The sequence below is a fragment of the Mustela putorius genome, unplaced genomic scaffold (assembly GCF_011764305.1).
Source record: "Mustela putorius furo isolate JIRA1106 unplaced genomic scaffold, ASM1176430v1.1 tig00003987_pilon_pilon_pilon, whole genome shotgun sequence".
NCBI lineage: Eukaryota > Metazoa > Chordata > Mammalia > Carnivora > Mustelidae > Mustela > Mustela putorius.
The window spans coordinates 7578186-7595530 of record NW_025422126.1 but is presented as its reverse complement, the minus strand read 5'-3'; the positions used below and the strand labels follow the sequence as shown (position 1 = coordinate 7595530).

Here is a 17345-nt window from a genome sequence, read left to right as displayed (position 1 = left end):
CTCTCTATGATTACCTATGGAGGATCTGTTCTGCCAGTCTTCAGATAGTTTTCAAAGTTAGTCACATAGATGTTGCTATTATCTCTGTGTGTCCCTGGGACAAGGTGAGTTTGAGATCTTCCTACTCTGCCATCTTTCTAAAACAAGTAGTAATTTTTAGTTTTTTGGAAGAATTGTTATACTGTTTTCCAGAGCAGCTATACCAGCATGACACAGAGGTTCCAATTTTTCCATATCCTCCATGTCATTGTTTTCTGATTTTTTGATGTAGCCATCCTAATGGGTTGGTATTAGTTCTTCTTTAAATGTTTGGTGGAATTCACCAGTGAAATCATTGGATCTCAGGCTCTCTTTGTTGGGATATTTTTGGTTAAGGATTCAGTCTCCTTACTCATTATAAATCTATTCATGTCTTCTAATTCTTGATGATTCAGTTTTGGTAGGTTCTGTGTTTTTAGGGATTTGTCCATTTCATTAGGTTATCAAATTTGTCAGGGTACAGCTGTTCATAGTATTCTTTTGTAATTCTTTTTATTTCTGTAAAATTTGTGATAATGTCTTTTCATTTTTTATTTCAGTACTTGAGTCTCTTTTTTTTCTTATTAGTCCATCTAGCTAAAGGTTTATTAATTTTGTTGATTTTATTCAAGGAACTAACTTTTTTTTTATAGATATATAATGTATATTTATCCCCAGGGGTACAGGACTGTGAATCGCCAGGTTTACACACTTCACAGCACTCACCATAGTGCATACCCTCCCCAAAGTCCATAACCCCACCCCTCTCCCAAACTCCTTCCCCCCAGCAACCCTCAGTTTGTTATATGAGATTAAGAGTCACTTATGGTTTGTCTACCTCCCAATCCCATCTTGTTTCATTCATTCTTCTCCTACCCCTTAACCCCCCATGTTGCATCTCCACTTCGTCATATCAGGGAGATCATATGATAGTTGTCTTTCTCTGCTTGACTTATTTTGCTAAGCATGATACCCTCTAGTTCCACCCACATCGTCACAAATAGCAAGATTTCATTTCTTTTTATGGCTGCATAGTATTCCACTGTGTATATATACCACATCTTCTTGATCCATTCATCTGTTGATGGACATCTAGGTTCTTTCCATAGTTTGGCTATTGTAGACGTTGCTGCTATAAACATTCGGGTGCACGTGCCCCTTCGGATCACTACGTTTGTATCTTTAGGGTAAATACCCAGTAGTACAGTTGCTGGGTCGTAGTGTAGTTCTATTTTCAACATTTTGAGGAAACTCCAAGCTGTTTTCCAGAGTGGCTGCACCAGCTTGCATTCCCACCAACAGTGTAGGAGGGTAAGGAACTAACTTTTGGTTTCATTGATATTTCTCTATAGGTTTTCTTTTCTCTAATTAATGCTATAATCTTTTTTATTTTCTTCCTTTTGCTGTGTTGGGTCAATTTGTTCTTTTTCTAGATTCTTGAGATATAAAGATAGGTTGTTGATTTGATATTTTTCTTATTTTTTTTTAAAGATTTTATTTATTTGAGAGAGAGAGAGAGAGAGTGGGCATGAGTGGGGGGAAAGGTAGGAGAAGGAGAAGCAGACCCCCCACTGAGCAGAGAGCCTGATGCTGGGCTCAAGCCCAGGACCCCAAGAACATGAACTGAGCCAAAGGCAGATGCTTAACCAACTGAGCCATCTAGGCACCCTGAGATTTTTCTTGTTTTTTAAATACAAGCATTTATATGTGTAAATTTCCCCCTCAGCACCACTTTTGCTGCATCCCTGAGTTTTGGTATTTTGTATTTTCATTTCCATTAATCTCTAAGTATTTTCTAATTTCCCTTGTGATTTTTTTTATCCATTGATTGTTTTAAAGTGTGTGGTTTTATTTTTCACAAATATGTGTATTTTCCAGATTTATGTTATTGACTTCTAGCTTCATGCTCATGTGATGGGAAGATACTTTGTATGAGAACTGACTTTCTTTTTAAAGATTTTATTTATTTATTTGAGAGAGAGAAGGAGAAAGAGAGAGAGCACAAGTGAGGAGGAGAGGGAGAAGCAGTTTCCTCGCTAAGCAGGGAGCCCCTATGTGGGGCTTGATCACAGGACCCTGGAATCATGGCCTGAGCGGAAAGCAGACGCTTAACCAGCTGAGCCATCCAGACACCCTGATAGCTATCTTTTAAAGTTTTTAAAGTGTATTAAGACTTAATCTGTGACCTAATATATGGTCTAGCCTGTAAAATATAAAATGCACTTGAGAATAATGTGTTATTGTTAAGTATTCTGTATATGTCTGTTAGATATAGTTAGTTCCTTCTGTTAAATCATCTGTTTCCTTATTTTTCTTTAATCTGCTTGTTCTATCCATTATTGATAGTGGGTATTAAAGTGTCTAATTATTATTATACATCTGTCTGTTTCTCCCTTCAATTCCTTCAGGTTTTCTGTACACATTTTTCTGGTCTGTCATTAGGTGCATAAATGTTTATAATTGTTATATTTTCTTGCCATATTGAACCTTTTATTAATATATAGTGTCTTTCTTTGCCTCTTGTTACCTTTTTCGATATAAAGCCTATTTTTTCTGATATCAGTGTAGCCCTCTCTGCTGCTTTGGGTTACTATTTGCACAGAATATCTTTTTTCCTTTCTTCGTTTGTAATCTGTCTATATCTTTGGACTTAAAATGAATTTCTTGAAGAAAGCATATAGTTGGGTCATATGTGTTTGTTGTAGAGATTAATCCATTTACATTTAAAATAACTACTGAGAAGGAAGAACTTAGATCATTTTGTTACTTTTGTCATTTCTGTAAATATTTATTATTTTGTTCCTGTCATCTCTGTTATTTCTATGTGCCTTTTTAACTTTTGTGTCCCTTATTTCCTGTAATACTATTTTATGTATGTGTGTTTAGTTGATTTTTTTGGTAGTGAAATGCTTAAATTTTTTTCTTATTTCTTTTTGTATGTGTTCTATACCTCTTTTCTTTGTGGTTACCATGGGAATTACATTTAACATCCTAAAATTATAACATTCTGATTTGAATTTATACCAACTCAATTTCAATAACATACCAAAACTCTGCTCCTTTACAGCTTCATTCTTACCTCTTCTGGTTGTTGATAGCAGAAAATTACATCTTTATATATGGTGTTCTCCAGAACATAAGTTAGTAATTCTTTTTTTTTTTTTTAAGATTTTATTTATTTATTTGACAGACAGAGATCACAAGCAGGCAGAGAGGGAGGCAGAGAGAGAGAGAGAGAGAGGGAAGCAGGCTTCCTGCGGAGCAGGGAGCCTGATGCGGGGCTCGATCCCAGGACCCTGAGATCACGACCCGAGCCAAAGGCAGCAGCCTAAACCACTGAGCCACCCAGGTGCCCCTAGTAATTCTTTTAAATGGATTAATCTCTTAAATTACATAGAAAACTATGTGAGGAGTTACAAACCAAAATGGCAGGGATACTATGTTTTAGACTAATTGTTTTGTCTTTAGATGCATTGTTTTAATAATACTAGGTTTTACATTTGCCCATATATTTACTTTTATTGAGATCTTTCTCCGTACAGCTTTGAATTACTGTCTAGTACCCCATCCTTTCACCTTGCAGGACTCCTTTGAGCTTTTCTTGCAAGGTAGGTCTAGTGGCCACAAACTCCCTCAGATTATCTGGGAATGCCTTAATTTACCCCTTCATTTTTCAAGGACAGTTTTGTTTTGTTTTGTGCAATAAGAGTCTGGTTTATTGTTTGTTTGTTTGTTTTCTTTTAACACTTGGAATATGGAGACCTGTTGCTTTCTGACCTCCAGAGTTCCTGATGAGAAATCTGGGGATAACTTCATTGAGGATTCCTTGTCTGTGACAAGGTGCTTTTTCCTTGGTGCTTTCAAGATTCTTTGTCTTTTGAAAGTTTGATGAGTGTCTTTTTTTTTTTTTAAAGATTTTATTTATTTATTTGACAGAGAGAAATCACAAGTAGATGGAGAGGCAGGCAGAGAGAGAGAGAGGGAAGCAGGCTCTCTGCTGAGCAGAGAGCCCGATGCGGGACTTGATCCCAGGACCCTGAGATCATGACCTGAGCTGAAGGCAGCAGCTTAACCCACTGAGCCACCGAGGTGCCCTGATGAGTGTCTTTTGAAATGAGTCTCTTTGAGTTTGTCTTACTTGGAGTTCTTTAAATATTATAAAAACTAGTCCTTTGTTGGAACTGTGGTTTGCAAATATTTTGTCCCAGTGTATGGCTAGTGTGTAGGATCTATAGGATCCTCTTAACAGTGTCTTCCAGAGAGCAAAAGTTTTTTAATTTTGATGAGGCCTAGCATATCAGTTTTCCCTTTTATGGGTCATGTTTTTAGTTCAAGTCTAAGAGCTCTTTGTCTAACCCTCAGAGCTCAAAGATTTTCTTTTATAGTTTTTTTTTTTCATTGAAAGTGAGTTTTATATATTTTATATAGTTTTATATATTTAAGCTTGTAATCTCTCTTGAATTAATTTTTATATAAAGTATATGGTATATATCAAGGTTTTTTGTTTTGGGTTTTTTTTTGCCTATGCCTGTCCAGTTTCTCTTCTACCATTTGTTGGAGAAACTGTCCTTATTCCATTGAATTCCTTCTTCTTCACCTTTGTAAAAAAAAATCATTTGGGCGTATTTGTGTGGGTTTGTTTCTGGGTTTCAAATTATGTTCTATTGGTCTGTGTGCTTATCCCTTCTCTAAAACTACACTGTCTTGATTACTGTAGCTATATATAAGCCTTAAAATTGGGTACACTCCATCTCATTTCATTATTCTTTGTTTTATTTTGGGGTTCTGTCTTTCCATATAATTTTATTTTATTTTATTTTTAAAGATTTCATTTGTTTATTTGAGAGAGACAGAGAGAGAGAGAGAGAGCGAGTGAAAGAGAGCCATATACGGAACTTGATTCCCAGGACCCTGGGGTCATGACCTGAGCCAAAGGCAGGCACTTAACTGAGCCACCCAGGTGCCCCTCTGTATAATTTTAGGATCAGTTGACCTAGTTATACAAAACAGCTTGGGATTGTGATAGGAATTGCATTAAGCCTGCAGATCAATTTGAGAAATAACATCTTTACAGCATTGAGTCTTCTAGTCTATGAACACATGTCTGTTTTTTTAAATATTCTTTCATTACTTTCATCAGCACTTTGTCGTTTTCAGCATATGGATCCTATACTTCTCTTGTTGAGTTTATACCACAGTATTTTATTTCTTTGTGAATTGTTAATGATATTGTGTTTTCGACATTTTAGTTTGCATGTATTCATTATTAATATATGTAAATGTGATTAATTTTTATGTATTGGTTTTAAAAGTTTAAAAAGTAGCGTTTTATTACTATTTCCTTCTTCTGTTTTTTTAAATTTATCTGTAGGTGATTTGTAGAATTGTCTTAGAGACCATTCTAACATACTGGATAACTAATTGTGCACACTCATGCAAAGGCAGTATTGTTATTTATAGTTTATAGTTTATACATTGAGCCTAAAAATTTACCAGGTTAGTATATGGCAAAGGTGAGATTCAAACCCAAGCTTATACAGAGCTATTTACTATCTCAGGTTAAAAAAAATTTTTTTTTTTTTGCTTCTTGCTCAGCAGGGATCCTGCTTCCCACCCTGCTCTGCCTGCCTCTCTGCCTACTTGTGATCTCTCTCTCTCTGTCAAATAAATAAATCTTTATAAAAAAATGTTTAAAGCATTTACATGATATATTTTGTAAGAAATTTGATTCCTAAAAGTGATATTTATTTATTTATTTATTTATTTATTTTTCAAGAAGATTTATTTATTTATTTATTTGATAGACAGAGAGCACAGGTAGGCAGAGAGGCAGGCAGAGAGAGAGGGGGAAGCAGGCCCCCCACTGAGCAGAGAGCCCGATTCGGGGCTTGATCCCAGGACCCTGAGATCATGACCTGAGCTGAAGGCAGAGGCTTAAATCACTGAGCCACCCAGGCGCCCCGCTAAAAGTGATATTTAGACTAGACTTGCTAGGTATCTCAATACTTATTTTTCTTTTCTCTGTAAAGAATGTACAAGTATCTGCTAACATTTTTTGCATTGGGAAATGTTTGATTTCATTGCCTTTACTCAGTGCTTATAAAGATTTTTTTGTATGTGAAATTTAAGTTTTCACCAGATTGGTATCCATTTATTCATTCTTTCATTTATCATTTATGAAGGTAGATATTATGCTATGTACTAGATATACAGAGATGAGTTATACATTACTCTCTACTTTTAATTTGACTATAGCCAAGTAAAGAAGACTATCAGGAAAGTAGATAAATACAGTAGAGGATGGTTAAGTGCTCTGATGAAGGTATAGTTGCTACACAGTGGTGTGCTGGAGTTGGCTTATGACAGCACACAGAAGTCAGTTATTAAATAGAAACTTTGCAAATCCATTTTACTAGTGGTAGCTTAAAATTGGCTATGGTAGGAATATTTACACCATGGAAATCGGCAAATGCTCAAATAGCGCTTTCTCTTTTTTTTCCTCCTTTCTTTCTTCTCTCCCATCAGGATATCCAGTTTACTGACATACCATTTTGGTACAGGAGCAGAGGTATTAATTCCAGTCCTTTACCTCATTGCAACACAAGCCCATTCTGCATTATCATAAGTTGTCACAGGACCAGCTGCTTCTAGTGATTTAAGCAGCAGCCTCTCACAAACATGGTGGCTGTTACCTTTTTAGATGAAAGCGAGATTAAGTCTAAATTCCCTCTGGGTTCTGTTTTTATTCCAGAGATTATAAAGCAGCTAACATCAAAATCAACTTGTACCTTGTCAATGAACCTTGGCTCTACTCACTGGCCTGGTGCTCCAAGATTCACTCAGTGACCACAGACAACATTCACATCCTGAGTCAGCTAGATCAGCCTTACTTCCTCATGGTGAGCTGGCTATCCAGGTTGTTCTTTCAAGCCTTGTACAGTAGGAGTCTAAGTCCCTTATCCTACCCCTATATTGTCCACTGTGCAGGCCTCTTGGGAGCCACTTAATAGCAGAGACCTCTATGATGGTGGAGATGAGACACTCTCCCTTCTCTCACCCACATCCTTCTGTGGTTTGCAGAAAGAAATTAGTATTGTTATAATATTGTCATTTATTGAATCTTCACAATGTGTTTTTCATGCATTATGTAATTGGACCCTCTGAATTACTCATTTTTATTATTCCTATGAAGAAACTGAAGTTTGATGACGTTGACATTCTGGACATAGTCACATGATGCAAGGTTCAGAATGAGATTTGATTCCAGAGTTTTGTTACAGAAGTCCTGCCTTTCTAGAGGCATGACAACAATGACAGTGGCATGGACTATGGGGAGAAAACCAAGTATATCTGACTCCAAAGTGAAAACTTTGTGTCCTGAACAAAATGCTTTTGAAAAGGAAAGCCAGTCTCAGGGTCATGAGATTGGAGCCCCATGTCAGGCTCCCAGCTCAGCATGGAGTCTGGGTGAGATTCTCTCTGTCCCTCTGCCCCTCCCTCTGCTTGCATCCTTTCTCTCAAAATAAGTAAATAAAATTTAAAAAAAAAAAAAGAAAAGAAAAAAGCTAGTGTCCAGCCTACCTTCCTTGAGTGTTCCTCCTAGCCCTGATGCTGCTTATTGCCAGAAATGTAAGGACATGGGTCATAATCACAGCTAAAATCTTATTATTTACTATCTGTGGAAGCACCCCCTGGATAACCAGTTAACTGCTACAGAGTTCTTTTTTTGTTTTTATTTTATTTTTGTATGTTTATTTTTCAAGATGTTTATTTACTTATTTGACACAGAAAAAGAGAGAGAGAGAACACAAGCAGGGGAAATGGGATAGGGAGAAGCAGACTCCCTGATGAGCAGGGAACCCAACACAGGGCTCCATCCCAGGAATCCAGAGCCAAAGGTAAATGCTTAACCAACGTAGCCACCCAGGCGCCCCTACTACAGAGCTCTTATCTGTGTAGAGTATCTTGACTGGGCCAGACACAACAGTATACAACAAAACTTTTTTTCATTGACTGTTTAAACTTCTCTCTGAGCTAGACTTTCCCTGCTCCTGAATGAAATCTTAACTCAGGTCCCGTAAGTTTTCTAGTCATTTTTAGATAACTTCAAGATTTCACTTCCAGTCACCAAAAAGTCTCACTTCAGAGTGGATGTGTCTAGTTGAAAATACACCCAAACTCCAAGCTGTTTTAAAAGGTAAATCTTTAGGCAAAGAAGCCCAAATGAGAAGCATAAATATTTCAGGCTGTCTTCTCCATACCTCTGGCCTCACTAGCCCTTGTTTCGGGTCAGGACCAGGAGAAAGGGAATCAGGGTCAGGGCACAATCTCATAGAGCCAAGCCCTGTGGTGGCAGTGTAATAAAATTACTGACACCTTTTTTCTCGCTGGCTTGGGCAACTTTGTGGAGACGACCCTGAAGAAAACCTTCAACGGCAGGTCCCTTGGCTAAGTGAAGCCTTTCTACTTGTCTGTGTTCATACAATTTTCCTTCCTATGTGTACTATATATTTTTCTAAGATTTTGTTTTTAAAAATTGATTACAAAGTAAGCCTGTTCGTTATATGAAATTCAGTCATTATAAAAATACATAAACCGGAAAACAACACACCCCTCCATAATCCTATCCCCCTAAGTCAGTAATGTCTCACAGTTGTGCCTGTGGATATATTAAATGAAGCTTTATTAAATAAAGCTTTTTATTTTAATACTTGAATTCATACTGTTTGAAATAATTCATGTGATTCAAAATTTTAAAAGTGTAGAAGGATATAAAGTTAAATATTTTCTTCTATACCTGGCTGTGGCTTTTCTATAGGACCTAGGGTCACCTTGTTCAGGAAGGTGAGACCAGTAAATATCCTCACGGCTTTCTCAAGCAGCTCACTTTCTGGAGTTTGAATATGCAGGTTTAAATCTTGGCTCTACCCCTTACTGTGTGAACTTGGAAATGTTAGTTAGCTTGTCCATGCCTCTGTTTATTATTAAATTATGCATAATGATAGTACAGCAGAAGTACTTGTATCTCTCACAGTTTAATCTGATCATTGGTCTGTTAATTGAAAAAGTTAAAGTGGGGAATCATAGATATGTGTGTGTGTGTGTGTGTGTGTTTACAATCTGTCGGTTTTTAGTACTTAACCCATCTGAAATGTAGAGCCTTAAAATAACAAGTATTTCTTTGTCATATTCTTTGTGATGGCTACATGGTCCTTTGGTCAGAGCCAGCTTAGTGTAGGGTGGGTACAACCGTATGTCTAGGTTCTTACCTGGATTGCGTGGGGTCTATGTGATCACTCACCGTCAAGGAGGCTGGCTTGAGCACGTTCACTTGGTGGCAATGGGTTCCCAGCGAGGAAGAGAGGTAAAGCCCCAATGCAGTATAGTTTTCAAGGTTTCCCAGGTGTGATTTTTGTTAATGTTCCATTGGTCAAAGAAAATTACAAGGCCAAGTCCGGATTCAAGGTAGGGTAGGAGAGAAAAAGACTTCATGCATTGATGGGGAGGAATAGCAAAGTCACACCTGTATACAGGCCTGCATTTGGGGAGGCATACTGTCATTTTTATAAATAATCTATCACATAAATACCTCACACATTTTATTTTAAAATATTCATTTACCTTATAACATAAAGTCAGGGTCTTTGAGGGTACTTAAGCTGGTGGAATTCTATAGTCATTTGTTTATTTCAACACCCAAATGAACCAGCTATGATTTCTAAGTTTTATTTCTTTCAAGCAGAACGAGAACATAAAGTCATTGAAAGAAACAATCTGAATGAGGGATTCACTGAGATTTTCATAATCCTCTTATCCCCAGCCTCTTACGTGTCTCACTCACAGCTCATTCAGTTGTAGTTTATTTTTTAATCTCTTATCTTTGCTGGGTTTTCCAAAGCATTGGCTTAGTTTTCTGGAAAATGATGTACCTCTTTTTTCACTTAGATTTACAGATTTGAGTAACATTTAATTACACTGTACAGTTGTAACAAGTAGACTGTTCTAAGCCATTTCAGGGAGCAAGAACGATTGATTCTTAGTAAATGGACAGCTCACCTGCTGGGAATCCTGGAGCAGCTCGGGCTATCAGTCACTCTTTCCCAGAGGGGAGGGATTAAGAGCCTGGGTTTAGGGGCACCTGGGTGGCTCACTCAGTTAAGAATCTGCCTTTTACTCAGGTCATGATCTCAGGGTCCTGGGATTGAGTCCCACATTGGGCTCCCTGCCCAGTGGGGAGTCTGCTTCTCTCAGCCTCTTCACTCTCTCTCTCTCAAGTAAATGAATTAATTTTTAAAAAGAGCCTGAGTTTAATGGATGTTGGCTAAGAACTTCTACTGTACCTGCTTAGTGGGGCTGTTGTGAGGATGGGATGTAAAAACACTCTTTAAGGCTTAGAATGCTTCATAGCTCTTGTGGATGCTCATTAATTGTTGTCGTTGTTGTTAATTGTTAATTGACCCATTAGTGTTATTATTCAGCTCATGGAAAGACCTTGGGATAAGCTGAGGAGAGGCTCAAGAAAAAGCAAAAAGTGCCAGGACCAGGGGCATCAGATAACAGTGGAGGTGGAAAGGGAGGATCAAATCAGTTAATTATAAAACTCATACAAGAGGACCCAGGAGATGAAGTTCTGGGAGATTCAGGCAAAGGAACATGGAGAAGGGCCATGTTAGCTAAGGGGGAGTTATAATTTCAGCATACTTATTTGAAGCATGATGTTTTAGAACAAAAATTCTAGATGCTGGTTCACAGACTAGTTGCTTCAGCATCACCTGGGAAGCGTGTTCAAAATGCAGAAATTCTAATTCATAACGTATGTAGTGGACCTGTGACCCTGTATTACTAAAAGCTGCCCAGGTAGATATGGATGTGCAGACAGGTTGGGGAAGCCGTACTATGAAAGCATAGAGTAGTGGAACTCAAGAAACTTGGGCTGTAGTCCTGGGTCCAGAATAGACTTGCTATGTGGCTCTGGGACTCCTCTGTATTTGAGTGTTAAGGGAGATGAAGGATATGAATTGTTTGTCCCTTCTAGAGTTCCCTGCACTTATAAAGGGTGATTGTTAGGTTATGAGTAGGTACTCTCTGTTCGAGACCAGCACATCAGAATTCTTCCACCTGCTCTGCCCTCCCCCCAGCCCTGGCAGCAGATCAAGGGACTTGACCCTTTTGATCTAAAATCCCTTCCAATTGTTGTTTTTTTAAAACTGTTTTGTTTTCTATTTTGCAGACACCAGGTTACTATATGTTTATGTGGCTTCTCTTGGATAGTGTTTCTGCGGTTCTCATTGTTACCGTATTTTCTTTTCATTGGTAAGCCTATATTTGCAATTTTAAATGAAATTTTCCCAAGATAAAAGTGTAATTGGTTCTTATGGAAAGTTCAGAAAAAACACTTAGATTTTTCCTGTAATCCCACGGGGCAAGCTCTCAGGAAGACAGAGTTTATAATTTGAATTTCTCATTACTTCTTGTGCTGTCTGTACCCCCTCACATCCTTTGTACCTCAACACAGGACAATATTCTAAGGATAAGGACTCTCAGTAAGGCCTGGTCAAATGCTATTACTACAGATTCATTGTAGACCAGTTGGAAAAGGCCAAAGGTTAGAGGTTGTGCAGAACAAGTGCCTTATCTTCTCACCTTTTGTGAAACAAAACAAGTTCACAAACTGGGAAGCCTGGGTTTTAGTCCTGGCTTTGTCCCTTAGTTGCTGGGTGGCCCTGGAAAATCACTGTCTCTTTCTGGGCTATAGTCTTATTATCTGTCCAAGAAGATGACATTTGAGAATCCTGCAAGGCAAATGTTACAGGATTGCAAGATTCAGGGTGGGAAAGGGAACATCCAGGGAGAAGAATTTTAGCTAGAGGAGACGATTGTTTTTCAGACCTCCTCACATGCATCATTTCATCATTCGTGGGTTATCCTTTAAAGAGGAAAGTATAAACCCTGTACTTGGATGAGAATTTGACCAGATTATGTTTCTTTTATGACTACTGCCTTGGATTATTATCTTTTTTGGAAGAGGTCTCTGAGACTCATGAATAGTCTCTTTCCTTCCAGGTGGAGAGAGCACAAAAAAGAAATGGCCGATAATGCCAGCATTCACACAGGTAAAGTCAGGTCTGCCCTACTCCTGTCTCTTCATCCCTACCCACGGCTTCCAGGATATGGAGCCTGCTTTTCATTTCTCTGAGAAGAGCTGAGAGAGTCTGGGGAAAGAGGGAGGTGGGGACCAGTGGGAAGCTGGGAATTATAGGTTGGAGGACTTGACATCAGGCTTCACTTTGGACTTTATCCTTTGGCAGTAAGATCCCTTGGAAGATTTTTGAGCATAGGTATTTGTCCACTTGTAAATATCTTAATTCATCACACAGTTGGTTTTGGAGTACCTGCTTTGTGCTAGGCACTCTAAGAAGGGCTAAAGATTACACAAAAGCTGTCATGGAGGGTGGCCCAAAGAGAGTGGGGCTGGCCCCCAACGAGCAATGAGGAAGCAGGCAAAAGTAGATAGCTGACACCATTGGGGCAGGCATCAAGGTCTAGCTACCAAAGTAACTGTCATGCCCATTAGAGCTTTATGGGCTTCACCTGTAGGTGATGTATGTTGGAGAGTGGACGGAGAAAACTGCAGAGATCCTAAAATGCTAGACTAGAGTCTATGCTCTGCACAGAAGCAATCAAGAGATAGCAAATGAGCTTCAAACAAGAGAGCAATATGCTTAGATTTTTGTGTGAAGGGATGGAATAACAGAATACCTATTATTTAGCAGAGTAACTGAGGAGCTAAGGAAGTAAGATAGGCCCAGCAAGGGGAAGGAAAGCTAGATTTTGTTTTTCAGGAGGTTGCAGGGATAATCACACAGTCAGTGAGTGGTTGGGAAGTTAGTGCTTTGTCAGAGGAAAATGAATTAGGAGAGAAAGGACTGGGCTATATATGATAGATTTCTTCCACAGCTCCTGGAGGCTTAGGTAAAGTTGGTATAGTCACAGAATCATGAATTAATTTAATTTCTTGTGAGTAGTAGTAAAGATCCTGAAATGCCATGCACCAGCTGGCAGAGGGTTGAACTGATGAAATACTTAGAGGTGCAGGAATGGATCCATAGGGACCGTGAAAAAATAAGTTCAGAAATGTGAATAAATTAAATGGAGAGCAATAGTCTTGCATATTGTGAAGCTGAAGTTTCAGATTAAGGTCATCCAAATCTCTTAGGAGCCAAAAGATCTCAAGTAACTCTGAGTTATATGGATTTTTAAGATCACTCTACTGACTGTTAAGAAGTCTGAAGGCTTTAGCCTAGCTATCTTATGATTTTCAGTAGTTGTTTTAGTAAAGCAGGGCTTCTCTGAATACAAGAAATTATATGGCTTAAACAACAGAAATTTATATTCTTATTTCTCTAGGCTAGATGTCCAAGATCAGTGTGTCAGCATGTTTGGTTTTTCTGAGGCCTCTCTTGGCTTGCACGTGGCCATCTTCTTGCTGTTTCCTCATATAGCTTTTCCTCCGTACACTCACACACCAAGTGCCTCTCACTGTGTTCAGATTTTCTTTTCTCCAGTCAGATTGTTTTAGGCTTCATTTCAAGCACTTCTTCAAAGGCCTTATTTCCAACCATAGTCAGATTTTAAAGTATTGGGGACTGAGGCTTCAACATGTGAACTTGTGTGGGGCCCAAAATTCAGACTGTAACAGTAATAGAGCCAAGAAATGGAAACAAACAAATAAACAAAACATAGAAATGGTGACGAAAGTATGGGTGGGAGAGAAAGTTCTGGAGGAACAAGGAAGACTGAAGCTAAAACCACATCCCATGTCCCTTGAGGCTGAAGAGAATAGAGCCTCAGACACTAAGCAAGCACAGTGTTCCATCTTGCACCATGACAGCCTCTAGGACGGACACGTACTGCTGCAGCCGCTGCCACCATGAGGCATTTGTCGGCTTTCTAGCTGTAGGGTGTATTTCTCAGCACACTAATGAAGTCAGTCCTTTGACTTCTGCCTTATATAGTTTCTTAGGAAGTCTTGAGCAACAAAAGTCTCCCATTTTATCTTTGTTCTTCTGCTTGTAATATGTCATTTTTCTCTATCTGCTTTTAAGATTGCGCCTGTTATTACTGATTTTCAATAGTTTGATTATGGTTTACCTTGGGGTGTGTGTGTGTGTGTGTGTGTGTGTGTGTGTCTATCCTGCTTGGGGTTTGCTGAACTCTTAGTATAATTTTTATCAGACTGGATCAATTTTCAGTCTTTATTTTTTCATGCTCCTATCTTCTTCTGGGATTCCAATTACATAGACGCTAGAAAGTTTGATATTATCCCATAGGTTGCTGAGGCTCTGTTCATTGTTGTTTTTAACCTATTTAATTTCTATGCTTTATCTTGAGTAGATTCTATTTCTGTAGGTATTACTTTCTTACTGCTGTGTAACAAATTATTGTAAACCTCACAGCTTAAAATAATACATATTTATCATCTCACAGTTTCTTTGGGCCATGATTTCAGGTACGGATTAGCCAGGTCCTCTACTTAAGAGTCTCACCAGGGTGGGGTGCCTGGGTAGCTCAGTCTGTGGAGTGTCAGACCCTCGGTTTCAGCTTGGGTTGTGATCTCGGAATTGTGGGATCAAACCCCACGTTGGGATTCTCTCACTTGCCCTCCCCTGTAACACTCTCTCTCTCTTAAACATATTCTCCCAAATAAATAAAATCTTTAAAAAAAAAAAAAGGAGTTTCACTGATCTCATCTGAGACTTTGTCTTCCTCTAAGATCACTAGGTGTTAGAAGAATTTAGTTCCTTACAATTGTAGGGCTGAAGTTTTTTTCTGTTTTCTTGATCACTATTGGTGGGGTTTTTCTCTGAGCTCCTAGAGTCTACCTTCAGGTACCAGCCATATGTTACAAGAAGACAGTCTACTTCTTCAAAACCAGCAGGATATCTTATAGCAGATAGATTCAAGAAGAAAAGATGAAAAGAAGCTAAATAACAGGCAAAACAAACAGAAAACAAGTTGAAGCATGATAGTCATAAATCCAGCCATTTTGTTAATCAAATATAAATGGACCAAATGCTCAAAAGTAGAGGTTGTTGGACTGGATAGAAAAAAGCTGGACCCAAACATACATTGTCTACAAAAGAAATACTTAAAGACAACAAAAGGTTAAAAGTGAAAGGATGGAAAATGATATGCTATGCAAACAATAAGCATAAGAAATAATATTTGAGCAAATAGACTTCAAAACATGGAGCATTACTGGAAACAAAGATTTCATGATGATGAAAAGGTCAGTATATCAAGAATATATTATAGTTAGAACTCTTGAAACTTAACACAAGGGTGAAACAAAAACTGAGGGAGGTCAAACTTAGGCATGTTAACATTCCTCTCTCAGTACCTGCAAGAACAACAAAGCACAAAAAATAAAATCAGAAAGGATTTAGAAATCTGAACAACACCTGACGCCACTTTGACCTAATTGACATAAAACATTACATACAACAACTGCAGAATATATAATATTTTCAAATGTACATGCATATTTGCCAAAATAGACTACCGGACAAACCAAAAAACTAGTCTCAAATTAAATAGAAATGAACATTAGTAAAATATTTATATGTCTCTAAATGCTGAAATTAATTTATTTCTAAACATCCCATCCCATCCCATATCCTGATCAAGGGATAAGTGACAAGAAAAATAAGAAAATATTTTAAACTAAAGGATAATGCATCCACAACAATGAAATTTGTGGGATAAAGCTAAAGCAGGACATGGGAATTTATAACTTTAAATTTAGAAGGAAGAAAGGTTTAATACTGATGAAGTTTCTATCTCCAGAATCTAGAAAAAGACTAAATTTCCCCCCCAAGTAAATGGAAGGAAATAATAAAGATAGCAGGAATTAATAAAATAAGGATACTCAAAAAATAGAGAAAATGAGGGTCTAAATCTGGGTTCTCTGTTCTGTTCCATTGATCTATGTGTCTGTTTTTGCGCCAGTACCATACTGCCTTGATGGTCACAGCTTTGTAATATATGCAGTGATCTGAAGGGCTACCTGCACCCCAACGTTCATACCAGAGTCCACAATAGCCAAACTGGAAAGAACCGAGATGTCCACAGACGGGTGAATGGATAAAGAAGATGTGATACAGACTCACAACAGAATATTACTCAGCCATCAGAAAGGATGAATACTTACCATTTACACTGACATGGATGTACTGGGTGGTATTATGCTGAATAAAATAAATCAAACAGAGAAAAATAGTTATGGTTTTACTCATATGTGGAATATAGGAAATAGCACAGAGGATCATAGGGGAAGGGAGGGAAAACTGAATGGGAAGTCATCAGAGAGGAAGAAAAGCCAGGAGACTTAATCATAGGAAACAAATTGAGGGTTACTGAGGGGGAGATGGATAGGGGATTGGGGTAATTGGGTGATGGGCATTATGGAGGGCATGTGATGTGATGAGTACTGGGTGTTATATGCAACGGATAAATCGTTGAACACTACATCTGAGACTAATGATGTATTATATGTTGGCTAATTGAATTTTTAAAAAGAAAATGAAAACAGTAAAAAATTGATTTTTTGAAAAGATTAATAAAATTGATAAACTCTTAGCAAGATGAGGGAGGGACGGAGGGGGAAGAGAGAGAGATTGCTCATATGATGAATGAAAGTAGATTACCTGTCCAGATCCTAGACATGAAAAGGAAAATTAGGAATATTTAATGCTATTAAAATGTATAAATTAAGTGAAATAGACACATTCCTTGAAATATGTAGCTTCTCAGAACTGAGAGAAGAAATAGAAATTTATTTTTATATATTTTTATTTTAATTTTATGCTTTTAGTTTTTTTATAAACATATATAATTAGTTTCAGGGGTAAAGGTCTGTGAATCATTAGTCTTACACAATTCACAGCACCCACCATAGCATATACCCTCCCCAGTGTCCATCAATCAGCCACCCCATCCAGACTTCCAGCTTCCCTCCAGCAACCCTCAGTTTCTTTCCTGAAATTAAGAGTCTCTTATGGTTGTCTCCCTCCCAAACCCATCTTGTTCCATTTTTTTTTTCCTTCCCTACTCCACAAACTTCCCACTCTGCCTCTCAAATTCCTCATATCAGGTAGGAAAAAAATTTGTATTTTAAGGGTACTCAGTAGTGTGATTGCCAGATTGTAGGGTACCTCTATATTCAACTTTTTGAGGAACTTCCATGCTCTTTTCCAGAGTGGCTGCATCAGCTTGCATTCCCACCAACAGTGTAGGAGGGTTCCCCTTTCTCCACATCCTTTCCAACA

At 38.1% G+C, this 17345-nt stretch overlaps 1 protein-coding gene across 1 annotated transcript in view; it reads left to right on the top strand.

The window, feature by feature from the left end:
• GDPD4 (glycerophosphodiester phosphodiesterase domain containing 4) overlaps window positions 1-17345 on the top strand; it is a 145318-nt gene that overhangs the window by 110468 nt on the left and 17505 nt on the right. Inside the window, exons 14-16 of the mRNA XM_045071368.1 lie at window positions 6770-6917; window positions 11249-11331; window positions 12082-12136. Of these exons, the coding sequence (XP_044927303.1) occupies window positions 6770-6917; window positions 11249-11331; window positions 12082-12136 (286 nt within the window). The remainder of the gene's footprint in view (window positions 1-6769; window positions 6918-11248; window positions 11332-12081; window positions 12137-17345) is intronic.